The sequence below is a fragment of the Neoarius graeffei genome, chromosome 2 (genome assembly GCF_027579695.1).
Source record: "Neoarius graeffei isolate fNeoGra1 chromosome 2, fNeoGra1.pri, whole genome shotgun sequence".
Lineage (NCBI taxonomy): Eukaryota > Metazoa > Chordata > Actinopteri > Siluriformes > Ariidae > Neoarius > Neoarius graeffei.
In genome coordinates this window covers 83,720,183-83,739,969 of record NC_083570.1, presented here as the reverse complement: position 1 = coordinate 83,739,969, position 19,787 = coordinate 83,720,183, and the positions used below count along the sequence as shown (strand labels likewise).

Sequence of the window (19,787 nt, the reverse complement as noted above, 5' to 3'; positions counted from 1 at the left end):
TTGGAAGCGAATCACAGCTAAAATGCGAACAGATCATGATCCACCTGGATCAACCTGCCTCTGATAAAGACCCTCTACCATAATCTGCGTTGTTGTGCGTCGACGCAAGACCAGTCTTGCGTCTACCTGCGATTTTGTTATCATGGGTAGACGCAAGTAGTTGAAAACTAGTTGCAGCCTGCCACCTGACCTGGGCATAAGGGCTTCAAACCCCAGCTAACATTTAACGTGTATGACTTTCTATATGACCCAGCAAGTTCAGAAGCAAATAAATAAATGCAAACAAAAGACATTCCAGAAGCAAAAAACAAAGAATTAAAACTGGAGGATGTTTGTGGATATGGTCTGACATGAGTAGAGAATCACATAAAGCCAATAAATCACACACCACTGGACTCATACTCACATGGGGAAAGAGCGGAAAATGAAGGTTCTTTCTGAGCTGAGCTGTAGATGAGCCACACCAGTCTTCAAACACGTGCAGGTTTGCCTGACCCTTATACTGTGAGGGGAAAAATAAAGAGAGAGAGAGAGAGAGAGAGAGAGAGAGATGAAGAGATCATTATAGTTGACAATGTAACACAGCCTACGGCTTCAAACTAAAAAGCAGAAAATGAAGGGCCGACAGAAAATAATGTTTTTATTTGAGAAACTTCTCGGTTCATATGAGATTAGACTTATGAGATAAGTACAGAGAGCAGGGATATCCTGAGGAAAAGGAATATGGAGGAGGCTACAAAGTTACCGCTCTACTCATCTCTCTACTGGGATGGCTCACGGGCTAACCTGCTGCAGGAAGCTCAAAGCCTCAGAGAACAGCTTACACATTAATAATACAAGACTACAGTCCAGGGCCTGTGAGGGCCAGCTTGCTGCAGGGTACACACGCATGCATGCGCACACACACACAAGCCTTTATCCACTATGCAAAATACTAAAACTTTGCATCCAGATATAGTGCATTTCCACTATCCATTGGTCCAGAAACAAAACTGGTTTGTTTTTTTTAAATAACAAAAAAAAATCCAATTATTTCTAAAACAAAATGAAAGGAAAAAGGGTATGCTAGTTCCATAATATATCAGAATCATTTATTTGTCATTGTAAAACATGTCACAACGAAAAAGTGCTACTCCTTCTGGTGCATAGAAGTATACATTCATACACTCACTCGCGCCATACTCTCATACCGATACATACACATCATAGGACAGGTCACATAAGAAACAGTATAAAAATATATATTAGGCAGTATAAAAATAGATTTTTTCCCCTTTTCCTCTTTTTGGAAAAAAAAAAAAAATCACAGTACTAGAAAGTGCAAATGTAGTGCAACCAGGCAAGATAATCATTCAGCATGATGAAGTCCTATTTCTGTAAGTGAATGTTGTGATGGCTGTGGGGAAAAAGCTGTCTCTGAATCTGGTTGTGCGGGTTCTGGCAGACCTGTAACGCCTTCCTGAGGGAAGTAACTGAAAGTGTTCGTGGCCTGGGTGAGAGGAGTCCTTGATTATGTTTTTTGCTCTGCTGAGGTAACAGGATGAGGCGATGCTGTCAAGTGTGGGCAGGGAGTAGCCAATGATCTTTTCTGCAGACCTGATGACCCTTTGCAGTGATTTTTTTCTGTGCCACAGTGCAGCTTGCATACCACACTGTGATGCAGTACGTCAGCATGCTCTCTATAGCAGAGCGATAAAAGGCCACCAGCAGCGTCTCCCTTAGGTTATTTCTCCTTAGCAGTCTCAGGAAGTAGAGACGCTGCTGTGCCCTTTTGATGATGGTAGTGGTGTTAGCTGTCCAGGAGAGGTTGTCAGCGATATGGACTCTCAGGAATTTGAAGGTGTGGGCCCTCTCGACACTGGAAGAGTGGCGGTGGATCCATATGCCGCTTCCTCCTGAAGTCCAGGATCAGCTCTTTGGTCTTTGATATGTTGAGCTCAAGGTTGTTGTTATGGCACCATACTGTCAGCCTCTCGATCTCAGCCCTATAGTGTGTCTCATCATCTCCCACTACTATGTGACCGACGACTGTGGTGTCATCTGCAAATATGATGATGGTGTTGGAGGGATGAGCTGAGGAACAGTCACTAGTGTACAGGGAGTATAGCAAAGGGCTGAGAACACACCCTTGCGGTGCACCTGTACTGAGTGTGATAGTGGAGGAGAGGTGGGGGCCCAGTTGGACAACTTGTGAGCGGTTGGTGAGGAAATCACTTATCCAGGTGCAGATGGGGGTGGAGAGGCCCAAGTGGAGCAGCTTGTTGATGAGGATGTCCGGGATGATAGTGTTGAACGCCGAGCTGTAGTCCACATATGTACTCTACGGTACATATGTAGTCCATATATATATATATATATATATATATATATATATATATATATATATTAGTGCTGTCAAAGTTAACGCGATAATAACGCATCTCAATTTAACGCGATTAAAAAAAATAGTGCCGTTAACGCAAATTCTAATTTGGCCCTGCGAGTCACCCGTAGTTCCTGTTGAGGCTTGTCGCGCGCTGCTTCAATAAGAGTACGTGTGAGTGATGGAGAAAGGCATAGACATATAAACATCCTCGCCGCCATATTGGATGGGGCAAAGTGGAGATTCTTCAGCCGTCTCTGGTATAGCGTCTAGACAGTAGCCGAGAATAAAGATGCCTCATTCATGTGCTGCGTTTAACTGTACCAACAGGTTTACCGTCCAAACGCGATCACATGGGATTACCTTTCACAGGTGAGACTGGAAAAATACTTTTCAATACTGTTCCTTCAGTCTTCAGTTTCCCAGCTCATCTCCACCGGGGAGGTGTAGAGTTATAAGCAGTGAGAATGAGATAATACAGCGCCACACTATGATGAACGTTTTTGAACATATAATGAATGTTTTTATTTTTGTTATGTTTTTTCTTCTTTTATGGCAAATACTTCTCTTCAAAAGAAACTAATGAAGAGTAAAATAAAACATTTTTTTATTTTCACAGTGATATGCACTTTATTTTTCATCCCTTGGTTTTCTCATCTAATATGGAAGTTATGGATGTCGGTGGCTGTGACAAGACGTGTTATGCTCTGCAATAAAAAAAAAAAACATTGGTACAAAGCAAGCCCATTCACTTTTTTATGCTGATAAGAGAATTACAATGGTTTTTCATGTGACAAAAATGTGCGATTAAATTGCGATTAATCGCGAGTTAACTATGACAGTCGCGACATTAATCGCGATTAAATATTTTAATCGCTTGACAGCACTAATATATATATATATATATATATATATATATATATATATATATATATATATATATAAGCCACTCCCCCACCCGACGACTACGCTCTGCAGATGCCAACCTCCTCACTCCCATCACCACGTCCAAGTACTGGACCCTCGGAGACAGAGCCTTCGCCATCGCTGCCCCTACCCTCTGGAACTCCCTCCCCCTGGCCATCCGTAACTCTGATACACTACTTTCCTTCAAGCGCCATCTCAAAACCCACCTGTTCAAGACTGCATATGATACTTGACACGTCACCTTCCTGCAGATCACCTTCCTATTTATCTGTTGTCTGTGTCTGTGTGTGTGTGTGTGTGTGTGTGTGTGTGTGTATGTTTGAACCTCCTGTAAAGCGTCTTTGAGTATCATGAAAAGCGCTATACAAAACAGATGTATTATTATTATACAGTGGTGCTTGAAAGTTTGTGAACCCTTTAGAATTTTCTATATTTCTGTATAAATATGACCTAAAACATCAACAGATTTTCACACAAGTCCTAAAAATAGATAAAGAGAACCCAGTTAAACAAATGAGACAAAAATATTATACTTGGTCATTTATTTACTGAGGAAAATGAGCCAATATTACATATCTGTGAGTGGCAAAAGTATGTGAACCTCTAGGATTAGCAGTTAATTTGAAGGTGATATTAGAGTCAGGTGTTTTCAATCAATGGGATGACAATCAGGTGTGAGTGGGCACCCTGTTTTATTTAAAGAACAGGGATCTATCAAAGTCTGATCTTCACAATGCATGTTTGGGGAAGTGTATCATGGCACGAGCAAAGGAGATTTCTGAGGACCTCAGAAAAAGTGTTGTTGATGCTCATCAGGCTGGAAAAGGTTACACAACCATCTCTAAAGAGTTTGGACTCCACCAATCCACAGTCAGACAGATTGTGTACAAATGGAGGAAATTCAAGACCATTGTTACCCTCCCCAGGAGTGGTCGACCAACAAAGATCACTCCAAGAGCAAGGCGTGTAATAGTCGGCGAGGTCACAAAGGACCCCAGGGTAACTTCTAAGCAACTGAAGGTCTCTTTCACATTGGCTAATATTAATGTTCATTAGTCCACCATCAGGAGAACACTGAACAACAATGGTGTGCATGGCAGGGTTGCAAGGAAAAAGCCACTGCTCTCCAAAAAGAACATTGCTGCTCATCTGCAGTTTGCTAAAAATCACGTGGACAAGCCAGAAGGCTATTGGAATGTTTTGTGGATGGATGAGACCAAAATAGAACTTTTTGGTTTAAATGAGAAGCGTTATGTTTGGAGAAAGGAAAACATTGCATTCCAGCATAAGAACCTTATCCCATCTGTGAAACATGGTGGTGGTAGTATCATGGTTTGGGCCTGTTTTGCTGCATCTGGGCCAGGACAGCTTGCCCTCATTGATGGAACAATGGATTCTGAATTATACCAGTGAATTCTAAAGGAAAATGTCAGGACATCTGTCCATGAACTGAATCTCAAGAGAAGGTGGGTCAGGCAGCAAGACAACGACCCTAAGCACGCAAGTCATTCTTCCAAAGAATGGTTAAAGAAGAATAAAGTTAATGTTTTGGAATGGCCAAGTCAAAATCCTGACCTTAATCCAATTGAAATGTTGTGGAAGGACCTGAAGCGAGCAGTTCATGTGAGGAAACCCACCAACATCCCAGAGTTGAAGCTGTTCTGTACGGAGGAATGGACTAAAATTCCTCCAAGCCGGTGTGCAGGACTGATCAACAGTTACCAGAAACATTTAGTTGCAGTTATTGCTGCACAAGGGGGTCACACCAGATACTGAAAGCAAAGGTTCACATACTTTTGCCACTCACAAATATGTAATATTGGATCATTTTCCTCAAGAAATAAATGACCAAGTATAATATTTTTGTCTCATTTGTTTAACTGGGTTCTCTTTATCTACTTTTAGGACTTGTGTGAAAATCTGCTGATGTTTTAGGTCATATTTATGCAGAAATATAGAAAATTCTAAAGGGTTCACAAACTTTCAAGCACCACTGTATATATACGTATATATATATATATATATATATATATATATATATATATATATATATATATATATTCCACACACATAAAGTACTGTGCACAAGTATTAGGCCCCTATTTTTTTATACAAATTTTGTTATAGATGTACAGTATATTTTATGACTTCTCCATTATCGAGTCAGTACAAAAACATGTTAGAGTTCCCAACGTTCGTTTTCCAGCACAAAATTAAATATTACAGAAAAAATGTTTGTTTCTGAGCAGCATATTACATAAGACAGCACTTTTCAGATTAAAAAAGAAAAAAACATAATGAAGGCTGCTGGGTTTTGGTGCAAAATGAATAAGCAAGTGTGACAAAGTGTCCAGAAGAACTGTGGCTGGTTCTGTAAGATGCTCAGTAAAACCTACAGCTCATTTCCTTATAAAACTGCACTCATTGTACCCGAGACTGCTATTATTTTAAAGCAAAGGGTCATCTCACACCGAATATTGACTTTGTTTCATTTCTTATGGCTTACTGCTGTTTATAGTATGTTTTTAATGTTGAAACATTCCATTTCTTTTCATTATTTTTTGAAGTCATTTATGGTCTCCAGCATTTTTTTTTTGCACACTACTGTATATAGTGTAGTAGCTAGCCTTATCTTTTCAAACTGCTGCTTCATGGGGTGGTGTAACATGCATGGAGTAAACCGCTATCCTCCCTTTACATGAGCTCACAGATGCCCACGATTGGCTAGTGTAGCTGTGATTGATAAGTAGAGAGAGAGTATGCCACCCCTCCCACCAAGAGAACATGGTTGAGTTTGGTTTTTTGGCCTCTGGGCCACAGCTGGCTGTGGTATTGTCTGGATTCAAACTGGATGTCTCTGATAGCTTTTTTGGTTTGTGCTACTTGGGAACCAGCAATATTGTTTTTTATCTAAATATCTAAGATTACTATCTAAGAGCATTTAAAGTGCCATTCCACCATTGGATGTATTCTTTAGCATAAAATACAATATATTTTGACAACATATATAAATGGTATCACTAGATAGAGAAATCTTTTAGCTTCAAAATGATATATCAAACATAATTTTTTGACAACGACAAGTATATTAATTTTGCGACCAAAGTCACCTACCCTTTTAATTTCCGCGCGTGATGTCATCGGCAGGTTCCCCTTCTTGTGTACCACGTGACGTGTGACGTGGCACATATTATCAGCAATGGTGGATAGAACGCGATAAAAATAATACCAATAAATCTAGCTAATACCAATAAATCTAGCTAACTGAAAGATTAACTCAAAATTTTTCGCAATTTTTTTGGCCCCCATATACGAGGAGAAATGACTCTCTCACTTTGGGGGTTTCCTGGTCTAAAAATAGACCGACACGTGGTACACAAGAAGGGGAACCTACCGATGACATCACGTTTCACTACCGCGCGGAAATTAAAAGGGTAGGTGACTTTGGTCGCAAAATTAATAATTTTTTGACAACGACAAGTATATGTTTGATACATCATTTTGAAGCTAAAAGATTTCTCTGTCTAGTCATGTTGTCATAAAATATACTGTATTTTATGCCAAAGAATACATCCAATGGTGGAATGGCACTTTAAGGTTAGACATAGGAACATTGTTAATTCACACATTTTTTTCATTGTTGAACTTAGCAATAGCTTAGTTGAGCTCAGTAATAATGATGTACTCACTTTTCTGTAATGTCCCGAGAGGTAAATGAGTTAGCCCATGTTTACATTAGACCGTATCAGCGGATCATCAGATTAACGTTTTTAAAACGATTAGTGTGCACACAGCAACACCAATACACGATTTGCGTGCACATAGCAACGCCAATACACGGATACACTCGGCTCCGCAGGCATCCTGCGCTCCAAATCACTCCGCCCTGAACAGCGAGTGCCCTCTGGAGGGTGCGCACTCCGGCCCTGCGCAGCTCACACAGCGCGCGAGTGAAGTGCACAAGCCACGATTCGGGACTGAGCCGCTGTGTGTGTGATCCCAGCGCAGATCACTTACCACTTGCAAGTGGAAGGATGGCAAGCCTAAAGACCATCATAACTACACAATGGGCAGTATTTGCATCAGTATTTGCAGTATTTTCATACTTTTATACTCTTTAATGAAAGGTGATACAAGGCGGAAGTCCGCGCCGTTTTTCAGCAGTCGCGTCACATGACCAACGCCAGCAAATCAGGAAGGTGGATGTCACAGTGACGTTGTCCAATGAGACGCCAGCTAGAGCTCAGCTCAGCGTATCCGCGTATTCTGAATGTTTACACAGCACCGGAGCTGACACGATCTGGATTGAATACGTGGGCGCTGGCGGATTCCCGTTTCCCGGCGTTTCCAGGCGGTTTAATGTAAATGGACAGTGCATCCACGAAGAAAACGAGACAGATACGGTCTAATGTAAACGTAGCCTTAGACCACTAAAGTTTCATTGATTCCTGTTGGACCAGTTCTTGTTTGTGAATGTGCAGGTGGAACAATGTTCCACCATCAGGCTGGACTAGTCCTAAATAGGGGGTATACCAGGGACGGATCCAGCCCAAGAATCTGACAGTTGTACATCTGCAGAAATATTTTCATACCAGATCGCTATGGATTTTCACAGGGGCATAGAGCACACCGAGACCTTTCTGAAGAGGGCAGCCATGGCCCGCTATGATCGCGGCTCAGCCTGCTATTCATCCCCGAAGTCCTGTGCGAGCATGGCTCGCCAAAAACTTTAATATGAGCCCTGGCTCCAGCCGCGTGCACACGCCGAGATTTAAAAATTCATAACTCAGCCACTGAAAGTCCTAGCCTTGACAAAATTTACAGGCACCTCCTTCTCCCCGAAACCTTTCAAAACAGCCCACGTTCGGCCCACTATGACTGCGGATCAGCCCACTATTCGCCCCTGAAGCCCTGCGCAAGTGTGGCTCATCGAAAACTTTAATATGATCCCTGGCTCCAGCCGCGTGCACACGCCAGGATTTAAAAATTCATAACTCAGCCACCGAAAGTCCTAGCCCTGCCAAACTTTACAAGCCTCTCCCTGAGACCTTTCAAAACAGCCCAGGCACGACCTGCTACGACCGTGGCTCAGCCTGTTATTTATGGCGAATTTTGAATTTCAACCTCTTTCTGGGGGCGGCACGGTGGTGTAGTGGTTAGCGCTGTCGCCTCACAGCAAGAAGGTCCTGGGTTCAAGCCCCAGGGCCGGCGAGGGCCTTTCTGTGTGGAGTTTGCATGTTCTCCCCGTGTCCGCGTGGGTTTCCTCCGGGTGCTCCGGTTTCCCCCACAGTCCAAAGACATGCAGGTTAGGTTAACTGGTGACTCTAAATTGAGCGTAGGTGTGAATGTGAGTGTGAATGGTTGTCTGTGTCTATGTGTCAGCCCTGTGATGACCTGGCGACTTGTCCAGGGTGTACCCTGCCTTTCGCCCGTAGTCAGCTGGGATAGGCTCCAGCTCGCCTGCGACCCTGTAGAAGGATAAAGCGGCTAGAGATAATGAGATGAGATGAGATGAGATGAGAACCTCTTTCTGGAGCATTTTATTGGTTTGACCTAGATTCTTTGTCTCAAGTCATGCTGTACAAAGCATCATGAGAATACAGGTAATTAGGTCAGGTAAGCATCACCACTTACCATAGGTGGTCGGATCCTGAACCACTGGTCTGTTGGTTGAGCATGGCTATAGCCCATGTAGCTGGCTAGTGGTAAAGTAAACAAACACCCCATGACCGATGTACATGCATCGGTCTAGATCTGTCCCTGGGTATACCATGACTATGCTTAATATGAGAAGTCGAAAAAGTATCCATATATATGTTTGGTTTCAACTACACCTGGTGACCACGGCACTAAGATGTCTGTACCGTTGTAGATTCTGGAGTAATGTTAATCAAGATCACCAATAAAACTCTGGCATAAACCAGAAAATCTTCATCCTCGAGACATGACTGCACCAGTTGGCAGAGTTGATTAGTGTTAGCTGGCATGCATATGGATGGTTGTAATGTCTTTCTGATGTCAATTAAGCCAATTACAGTAACCTTGGTCATGTCTTTACTTTCATGATGGCTCATTTTCAGTCCAATGCCTCAAGACATGATTTTCTCAGACAGGGGAATGCTATCACCGAAGCGACTGTTTATTCTTTGCTGTTAACTTGGCATTGATTCCCTTTTCCCACTGCTGAGTGCTCAAATGAAATCAATAAAAGAAGATTAGAGACAGTTCATCCACACACCTTTTTTACTGTCCACAGCAGCAGATGAACATCTCTCACTTAAACCTAGTGTTCACTTATACTGATCTGTTGCTCTAGTCCTGCCTCTCCAGGTCCTGTGTTGCTGACCCTGGGTTTCTGTGTCAGGGAAAGTTATGTTGCTACGGTATAATCCAGGAGGAGGTAGAACTAAGCCAGATCCAGTAACTAATTCACAGCACCAACCAGCTGTATCACTTTTCCCCTGTAGCAGATCAGAGTGTTTTTACTCTGTGGTCTGAATTTGAATTATTATCCCATAGCTAAAAGTAGGCCAGAGATAGACACTGATATTAGACATCTATAAATACACCCTGTTCAAATGATATTTTTTCCCAGATCTTCCTTTTGATTTTCTGCTATTTTCTACTGTTTACAGCAAGAGAGGTAGACACAACTATATATACTTTATCAGTGTTTATTACTGCAACATCCAAAGTCAGAGCAGCACAAGAATGAAGACCATCATGCATAACAATTAACAGCAAAAAAGTCAGACGCTACTAAGTCCAAAGTTTGGACACACTTTCTAATTCAACATTTTTTCTTTTTTTTTATTAATTAAAATTCACTTCATGTCTTAAAGTAATGATGGATGCTGTTTCTCTTTACTTAATTGAGCGCTTCTTGACATAATATACATGACTACAGTTGTGGAATAGGGGTATTTACTGTATTTTTATTATTTACTATTTGATCTCAAACACATTAAGAAGGCAAGAAATTGCACTAATTAACTTTTGACGAAGCATAGCTGTTAATTAAAAAACATTCCAGGTGACTACCTCATGAAGCTGGTTAAGATAATGCTAATAATGTACAAAGTGTCATCAAGGTAAACGGGGCTACTTTAAAGAATCTAAAATATGAAACTTTTTTTTTCTTCATTTTAACAATTTTTGTTTACAACATAATTCCATATATGTTCCATATGTTATTTCATAGTATTGACATCTTCAGTATTGTTCTGCAATGTAGAAAATAGTCAAAATAGAGAAAAACCTATGAATGAGTCGGCGTGTCCAAACTTTTGATTCATACTATAAGTGGCAGGATGCTGATATCTTCGTTAAAGACTTGATCACACTGTACACTAAACTACTGTAGGATAAGAGTATACATAATAATCTGTTCTCTCTCTCTCTGTTAAGTGAGACTCATTGTCTAAAGTGATTCTGGTGTGGATCCTGACACACTTCCTCTCGCATTTCAAACCCATCTGATTCATCCTCATACTTCCTCTCCTTCTTGAATTAACTGCACTTGTGACTCAATTTCCACTGCTCTGGTTGGTCTCATGTTAATTTTATAAAGATCTGCATTTCCTAAAAATTATTTATGCCCAAGTCTCACCATTGCTTCAGTAGACAATCTGACCTTGATACTGTCGATTTTTACTTCCTAATAACTGCTGCTGTAATCATAAAGCCTGTCCTCTTATTTCCAGTATGCTCATACTGAATCATCTTTCAATACATTGTTTGTACTGTTTGTCTTTATTCTTCTACACTTGTAGCAGGGCGGAGCCCCATACTTAAGAGAATATGGTGATGCATTTACCTGATTCTTGATGGCTTTTGCGACCGTATGGTGTCCGTACATACGAACATGTACCACCACAGGGAACCCGATCATAAGTGCAAGACAATGTATCTTAAACACTTGACCACCGGACAAAAAATTTGTATCTTTATTGACATTATAGATTACTATATATACAGTGGTGCTTGAAAGTTTGTGAACCCTTTAGAATTTTCTACATTTTAGCATAAATATGACCTAAAACATCATCAGATTTTCACACAAGTCCTAAAAGTAGATAAAGAGAACCCAGTTAAACAAAGGAGACAAAAATATTATACTTGGTCATTTATTTATTGAGGAAAATGATACAATATTACATATCTGTGAGTGGCAAAAGTATGTGAACCTCTAGGATTAGCAGTTAATTTGAAGGTGAAATTAGTCAGGTGTTTTCAATCAATGGGATGACAATCAGGTGTGAGTGGGCACTCTGTTTTATTTAAAGAACAGGGATCTATCAAAGTCTGATCTTCACAACACATGTTTGTGGAAGTGCATCATGGCACGAACAAAGGATATTTCTGAGGACCTCAGAAAAAGCGTTGTTGATGCTCATCAGGCTGGAAAAGGTTACAAAACCATCTCTAAAGAGTTTGGACTCCACCAATCCACAGTCAGACAGTGTACAAATGGAGGAAATTCAAGACCATTGTTACCCTCTCCAGGAGTGGTCGACCAACAAAGATCACTCCAAGAGCACGGCGTGTAATAGTCAGCGAGGTCACAAAGGACTCCAGGATAACTTCTAAGCAACTGAAGGCCTCTCTCACATTGGCTAATGTTAATGTTCATGAGTCCACCATCAGGAGAACACTGAACAACAATGGTGTGCATGGCAGAGTTGCAAGGAGAAAGCCACTGCTCTCCAAAAAGAACATTGCTGCTCATCTGCAGTTTGCTAAAGATCACATGGACAAGCCAGAAGGCTGTTGGGAAAATGTTTTGTGGACGGATAAGACTAAAATAGGACTTTTTGGTTTAAATGAGAAGTGTTATGTTTGGAGAAAGGAAAACACTGCATTCCAGTATACAAACCGTATCCCATCTGTGAAACATGGTGGTGGTAGTATCATGGTTTGGGCCTGTTTTGCTGCATCTGGGCCAGGACGGCTTGCCATCATTGATGGAACAATGAATTCTGAATTATACCAGCGAATTCTAAAGGAAAATGTCAGGACATCTGTCCATGAACTGAATCTTAGGAGAAGGTTGGTCATGCAGCAAGACAACGACCCTAAGCACACAAGTTGTTCTACCAAAGAATGGTTAAAGAAGAATAAAGTTAATGTTTTGGAATGGCCAAGTCAAAGTCCTGACCTTAATCCAATGGAAATGTTGTGGAAGGACCTGAAGTGAGCAGTTCATGTGAGGAAACCCACCAACATCCCAGAGTTGAAGCTGTTCTGTACGGAGGAATGGGCTAAAATTCCTCCAAGCCGGTGTGCAGGACTGATCAACAGTTAGCGGAAACGTTTAGTTGCAGTTATTGCTGCACAAGGGGGTCACACCAGATACTGAAAGCAAAGGTTCACATACTTTTGCCACTCACAAATATGTAATATTGGATCATTTTCCTCAATAAATAAATGACCAAGTATAATATTTTTGTCTCATTTGTTTAACTGGGTTCTCTTTATCTACTTTTAGGACTTGTGTGAAAATCTGATGTTGTTTTAGGTCATATTTATGCAGAAATATAGAAAATTCTAAAGCGTTCACAAACTTTCAAGCACCACTGTGTGTATATATCTCATCTCATCTCATTATCTGTAGCCGCTTTATCCTGTTCTACAGGGTCGCAGGCAAGCTGGAGCCTATCCCAGCTGACTACGGGTGAAAGGCGGGGTACACCCTGGACAAGTCGCCAGGTCATCACAGGGCTGACACATAGACACAGACAACCATTCACACTCACATTCACACCTACGCTCAATTTAGAGTCACCAGTTAACCTAACCTGCATGTCTTTGGACTGTGGGGGAAACCGGAGCACCCGGAGGAAACCCACGCGGACACGGGGAGAACATGCAAACTCCACACAGAAAGGCCCTCGCCGGCCACGGGGCTCGAACCCGGACCTTCTTGCTGTGGTTATTTTTTAATTTGCTTTTTAAAAAATACCATGGAATTATTTACTAATGCATTTTATGGACAACATTCACAACAATTTCATATAAAACTAGTTAAAACAGTTTTATTAGTCCACTAGCTTGTTGGACAATTGACAGTTTCTGTCACGTAAGGGTGATACATGGATGTAATCGCAGAAAAAAGTTTTATTGAAAGCATACTAGCAAAGAGATCCAAAATGTAGAGTCGAAAAACAGTCAGTGGTCGAGTGAGACAGACAGGATATCAGAGGTAACACAATACTCAGGGCCTGTTTACACGAGGACACTGTCGGGTAAAAACAACTAAATATTTTATCAGAAGTGCCTTTCATCTACATGGGGACGGCGTTTTCGAGGCTGAAAAACGGAAAAATTGAAAACGCCTTCCAGAGTGGATAAGTTAAAAACAGCCCCCGTTGCATACCCGTCTAAACTACCCAATACGCGAAACTCTCCTCGGATCTGCTCACGTCGGGTATGCGTTTACGTCATAGTAAGAGCATGTGTGGCAGCGGGGGCGTGGTCAAGCGCCGGTCTGTGACAGGAGGGTGGAGTCAGGGAAGGTAAGTGGCAGAATCACTACACCTGATGTCAATTAACCTGTGTTTGTGTGTCTTCCCAGTGACCGCGCCCTATTTAAAGAGGGAGAGCAGAGAAGCTCATCCCCAAGCTAGACGCCGGTTGCGTGTGTGTCTGTTGGTTTAAAAATATTGTTAGACTGAAAAGTGTGGCAATAAAGCCTATTTGTAAACCTGATCTCTGTTCTGCCGTCCTCTGTGCTCCACCCACTCATATAGAACGGCTACAGCATGTCTGATTACATCGATCCAACGGACCTTCAAGCTGCTCTGGCAACCTCACGAGTAGCCATAGGCAGAGTAGTCAAAGTTTTCGCGGTGCAGATGTGCAGATCAGACAAGACGGAAGACGTTGCGCATGCGTGCAGACATAGCGGAGGTCTTTCACAGCACCACTAAGCCGCCTGGCATGCACATCCAATTGAATTCCACACATTTATGCATCACCGTATAGACGCAGATTTCCTCCTTAAAAACGGTCGTGTAGACGTGGAAAAAAGTGAGAACGAAAACGGACTTTCGTGTTTTTGTTTCAGACCGTCCCCGTGTAAAGTGGGCCTCAAAGTCCAAAAACACAAACAGGGTCAAAACCAGAAAAGTGATACAAAATATAAGGCTTAGTAATGTCAGAAGCAGGGTACAGAACGTATACTTTGCAAAGTCTGTGTGTTACTCAGAATCTTTCTGTGTATATGCTGTGATTGCGCTCTAATCAGGAACAGGTACGTGGTAATCAGTCCTAATGGCATAGTGCGTGTGCCAACGCCCATGGACATGACAGATGTAACCAGACAACTATTTGACATATCAAGTTTGATATTCCATCATAACTATATAGTTATGATGTAAAGTCAAAGCGCTGGTTCACTGCTGTCCACCAGGCACCCAGCAGAGTCACACCATAATATATGTCGTGGTGTTGTTTCTGGCGCATGACATGCGGTGTCAAAGAAAGGAATAAATATGTATTGATAACTGCGATGCGTATCTCATGACTGTATCACTGTCACAAGACAATGCAGCAATTTGTTAATGCAAAATACACAACACTTTCCTTAGAAAATACAACATCTCCCTCCATTGCTATGCAGATGATACGCAGATTTACATGCCATTAAAACATAATGACCCCCACTCCTTTAAACATTTATTAGACTGTCTAGAGGACATCAAAGCCTGGATGGCTCTAAATTTTTTAAACTTTAATGAAAATAAAACTGAGGTCTTAGTCTTTTGGCCCAGTGCTGCTTGTGATACACATGGAGACTTAGGCCCCCTTGAACCATATGTCAAAGACACTGTAAAAAACCTTGGTGTAACTTTAGACTGTAATTTTAAATTGGAGAAACAAATAAATACAGTTGTAAAATCTATTTTTTTCCAGTTAAGGCTTTTATCCAAGGTTAAGCCCTTCTTATCCCTCAAAAACTTTGAGATGGCTATTCATGCCTTTGTCTCTTCCCGCCTAGACTACTGCAATGCCCTATATGTGGGCATTAGCTGTTCCTCCTTATTCCGTCTTCAACCAGTTCAGAATGCTGCAGCCCACCTTCTAACCAGAACATGAAGGTGGAAGTATATTACACCTGTGCTTGCAGCCCTTCACTGGCTCCCTGTCCCTTATAGAATAAATTTTAAAATTCTTTTATTTGTTTTCAAATCTTTACATGGTCTGGCTCCACTTTATATATCAGATCTTCTAAAGGTTCAGACAACATCTAGGGCATGTAGGTCAGCCGACCAACTCCGTCTTGTTGTTTCTCGCTCTAGGCTAAAAAGCAGAGGTGACCGGGCTTTTGCAGTGACTGCACCTAAGCTCTGGAACGAGCTGCCACTGCATATACGCCTGGCTCCTTCCTTGGCTGTTTTTAAATCTCATCTAAAAACCCATTTTTATGCCCTGGCGTTCAATACAGCATCTCATCTCATTATCTCTAGCCTCTTTATCCGGTTCTACAGGGTCGCAGGCAAGCTGGAGCCTATCCCAGCTGACTACTGGCGAAAGGCAGGGTACACCCTGGACAAGTCACCAGGTCATCACAGGGCTGACACATAGACACAGACAACCATTCACACTCACATTCACACCTACGGTCAATTTAGAGTCACCAGTTAACCTAACCTGCATGTCTTTGGACTGTGGGGGAAACCGGAGCACCCGGAGGAAACCCACGCGGACACGGGGAGAACATGCAAACTCCACACAGAAAAGCCCTCGCCGGCCACGGTGCTCGAACCCGGACCTTCTTGCTGTGAGGCGACAGTGCTAACCACTACACCACTGTGCCGCCCTCAATACAGCATGATTGTCTTATTTATTTATCTGTATGTATGTGTATATTGTTATGCTCTCTTTTTGTTGTCTTTTCTGTTGTCTATCAAGTCGTACTACTTTGCCTGTCCAGCACTTTGGCCAGCTGTTGTTGCTGTTGTTATTAAAGTGCTTTATAAATAAACGTGACTTGACTTGACACTACATAATTCGATGGTTCATATGCTATAATATTATTATTCTATTCAGGTTTATTTTGTGCCCTTGCAAATATTTTGCTCATACACTCATCAGGATCTCTGCTTTTAGGCAGTGTCTACATATCTATATTATATTTTGATCTGGTTACTTTCAAGGATTCTTCCTCATGTTGTCTCAGGGAGGTGTTGTTATTTTTTTTTATGCCTCTGGCTTACTCATTAGGAATCTGGATTTCTGTAAAGCTGGTTTGAGACAATGTATATTATTAAAAATGCTATGCAAATAAAATTGAACTGAACTTAAAAATATTAAATACTACAAAACTATAGAATGGAATAAATAATAGATGAATCATATCGAGTAGTTCAGTCGATGATCTACTGCTTATTTTACATTCCTGGTTTGACAACAGCCCAAGTCTTCTCCAGTGACTTTGTACTTCTGTGAATGCTTCACATCTTGGTGACAGATTCTCCCCAACTATCTTCCACAGAGCAATGGGTGAAGCAACAAACTCAGTGTAACGACCTCTCTCTCTGTTTCTCTGTCTCCAACCCTCTTACAAAAAGACAAATACACACACACACAGAGCATGCTTCTTATCCATCTGCCTTAGTCTTTAGACCTGTCTCACTGGCTGTATAGTTGGATTTATGGCTGTATTAGTGTGTCTCTCTGGATAACATGGCTGTGTGTGTGTGCGTGCGTGCGCACGCTATGTAAGGCTAAATGCTCTGATATACCAACTGCTAATGACTCTGATAAACCAACTCCATTCACACACACACAGCACACACTTAATAACTGAAGGTGTATACAGTATATTTTGTGTAGAATGAATTTGAATAGTTCTCCTCATCTCATCTCATTATCTCTAGCCGCTTTATCCTGTTCTACAGGGTCGCAGGCAAGCTGGAGCCTATCCCAGCTGACTACGGGCGAAAGGCGGGGTACACCCTGGACAAGTCGCCAGGTCATCACATGGCTGACACATAGACACAGACAACCATTCACACTCACATTCACACCTACGGTCAATTTAGAGTCACCAGTTAACCTAACCTGCATGTCTTTGGACTGTGGGGGAAACCGGAGCACCTGGAGGAAACCCACGCGGACACGGGGAGAACATGCAAACTCCACACAGAAAGGCCCTCGCCGGCCACGGGGCTCGAACCCGGACCTTCTTGCTGTGAGGCGACAGCGCTAACCACTACACCACCGTGCCGCCCCTGGTTTCATCCTCTCCAAACAAATTAAAACTGAAGTGAAAATCCACCGTGTTTAATTTTTAACAATGTCTGTTAGCAACACGATTGCAGAGGTAATACTGTACTGCACACAGACCCACCACAGACTGATCCTGAATTGCTTTTTATGTTTGTTTTCATGGTGAAACTCGAACAGGCTCATGATGGAAATAGAATATAAAATAAAATAAAAACATAGAACGTAACAGAAACTGTACATTTATATTGTATAACAAGAGGTAAACAAACCTATTTTGTCTTACCTCTTAATACCAGTATTGCAGTGAGTACAACAGGTTAAATCTAAATCTAAACATGAGTTAAATTATATAAATTACATATTATTTTAACTTTAAAGGTTGTACATAATTAACCCAATGCATTATGTAAAGGATAATGTACAGTAAGACTATCATTATAGAAAATAAACCAAATAAACTGATGCAGGGGCAGCATGGTGGTGTAGTGTTTAGCGCTGTCGCCTCACAGCAAGAAGGTCCGGGTTCGAGCCCCGTGGCCGGCGAGGGCCTTTCTGTGTGGAGTTTGCATGTTCTCCCCGTGTCCGCGTGGGTTTCCTCCGGGTGCTCCGGTTTCCCCCACAGTCCAAAGACATGCAAGTTAGGTTAACTGGTGACTCTAAATTGACTGTAGGTGTGAATGTGAGTGTGAATGGTTGTCTGTGTCTATGTGTCAGCCCTGTGATGACCTGGCGACTTGTCCAGGGTGTACCCCGCCTCTCGCCCGTAGTCAGCTGGGATAGGCTCCAGCTTGCCTGCGACCCTGTAGAACAGGATAAAGTGGCTAGAGATAATGAGATGAGATGAAACAGATGCAGGTCTTAAAAATCCTGAAGGAGTTTATTTTGCAACTAGACTGCATTTCCGCAGAGAAAATGCAAAGTGTGCTTGCTGAGCTGTAGCAGAATAGCTATCATGCTGGCATGCTAAAAGCTAGCATGCTAACAGTTAGCATACTAACATGCTAACAGCATACTAACATGCTAAAAGCTAGCATGTTAACATGTTAATGCTAACATGCTAATAGATAACATGCTAACAGCTAGCGTTCTAACATGCTAATGATTAACATGCTATTAGTTAAAATTCTAACACTTTAAGGCTAATATGATGACAGCTATCATGCTAACAGGTAACAGGCTAACATGCTGATGGCTAGTATGTTAACTTTTAGCATGCTAACACGCTGAGGGTGACATGCTAACAGCTGACATGCTAACAGTTAGCATGCTAACATGCTCAGGTGAACTCGCTAACAGCAAACATGCAAACTCTGCATGCTATCATGCTAATCCTAACATGTTAACAGCTCTCATGATAACATGCTAATGGTGAACATGCTAACAACTCATGAGCTAATAGCAGGCACGATATCATAATGGGTAACATGCTAACAGCTAGCATGGTAACACGTGAATGCTTATATGCTAATTGCTATCGTGTGTGCGTGTAAGTATTCCTAATAAAGTGGCCATTGAGTTGAAGTTGATTTGCTGTCAAAGTCTCAAATGAGCAGATCCTTGCCAAATGCATCATCACCTATGGGGGAAGGGAGGAACGACTCAGTCAAGCTTCCACTGATTAGCGGCAAAATGGAGAAAAAATGGACGGATGAAAGGCAAGACAAAGCCGAGTGCGGGTCAGAACCGATATCATGTGTGTGATGGGCGATTTGGCCTGAGGTGCCGTATGAAGTTTGGTGGATGTGTGGTGAAGCGTTACTGAGCAAAACTCCATTCATTTGAATGGGGCCAAAAATCAATGAAAGCCTATGGAGGTAAAAAGAGATGCGTGAAAACCCAGGAAAAGACGAGTGCAGGTTTCAGATGAGGGGATGGATCTGTGCGGGGACTTGGCCTGAGGCATCAAGTGAAGTTTCTTGAAGTTTGGTCACTTGGTTAAAAAACTGATGGAGAGTGAAAGTTTTTTCCTGAAACACCATTCATTTTCAATGGGGCCAAAAATCAATGCAAGCCTATGGAGGAAAAAGGGATGAGCAAAAAGAAAGGAAAAATATGAATGCGGGTCAGAACCGATTGCATGTATGTGTCAGGGGAGTTGGTCTGAAGTATCACATGAGGTTTGGTGCATCTGCGATGGAGCGTGTCCGAGTAGGACGATTCGATTCATGAGTCCTATTCATTCTCTATGGGAAAAAAACAAAAGAAAAACGACAAGAACAAGAAAATGGGCGCGTTGATCCAAAAGCTGTACACAAGCACACTACAC

The 19,787-nt window shown here is 41.9% G+C and overlaps 1 protein-coding gene across 1 annotated transcript in view; it reads right to left on the bottom strand.

The window, feature by feature from the left end:
• b4galnt4a (beta-1,4-N-acetyl-galactosaminyl transferase 4a) overlaps positions 1–19,787 on the bottom strand; it is a 373,302-nt gene that overhangs the window by 126,188 nt on the left and 227,327 nt on the right. Inside the window, exon 4 of the mRNA XM_060915089.1 lies at positions 407–502. Within this exon, the coding sequence (XP_060771072.1) occupies positions 407–502 (96 nt within the window). The remainder of the gene's footprint in view (positions 1–406; positions 503–19,787) is intronic.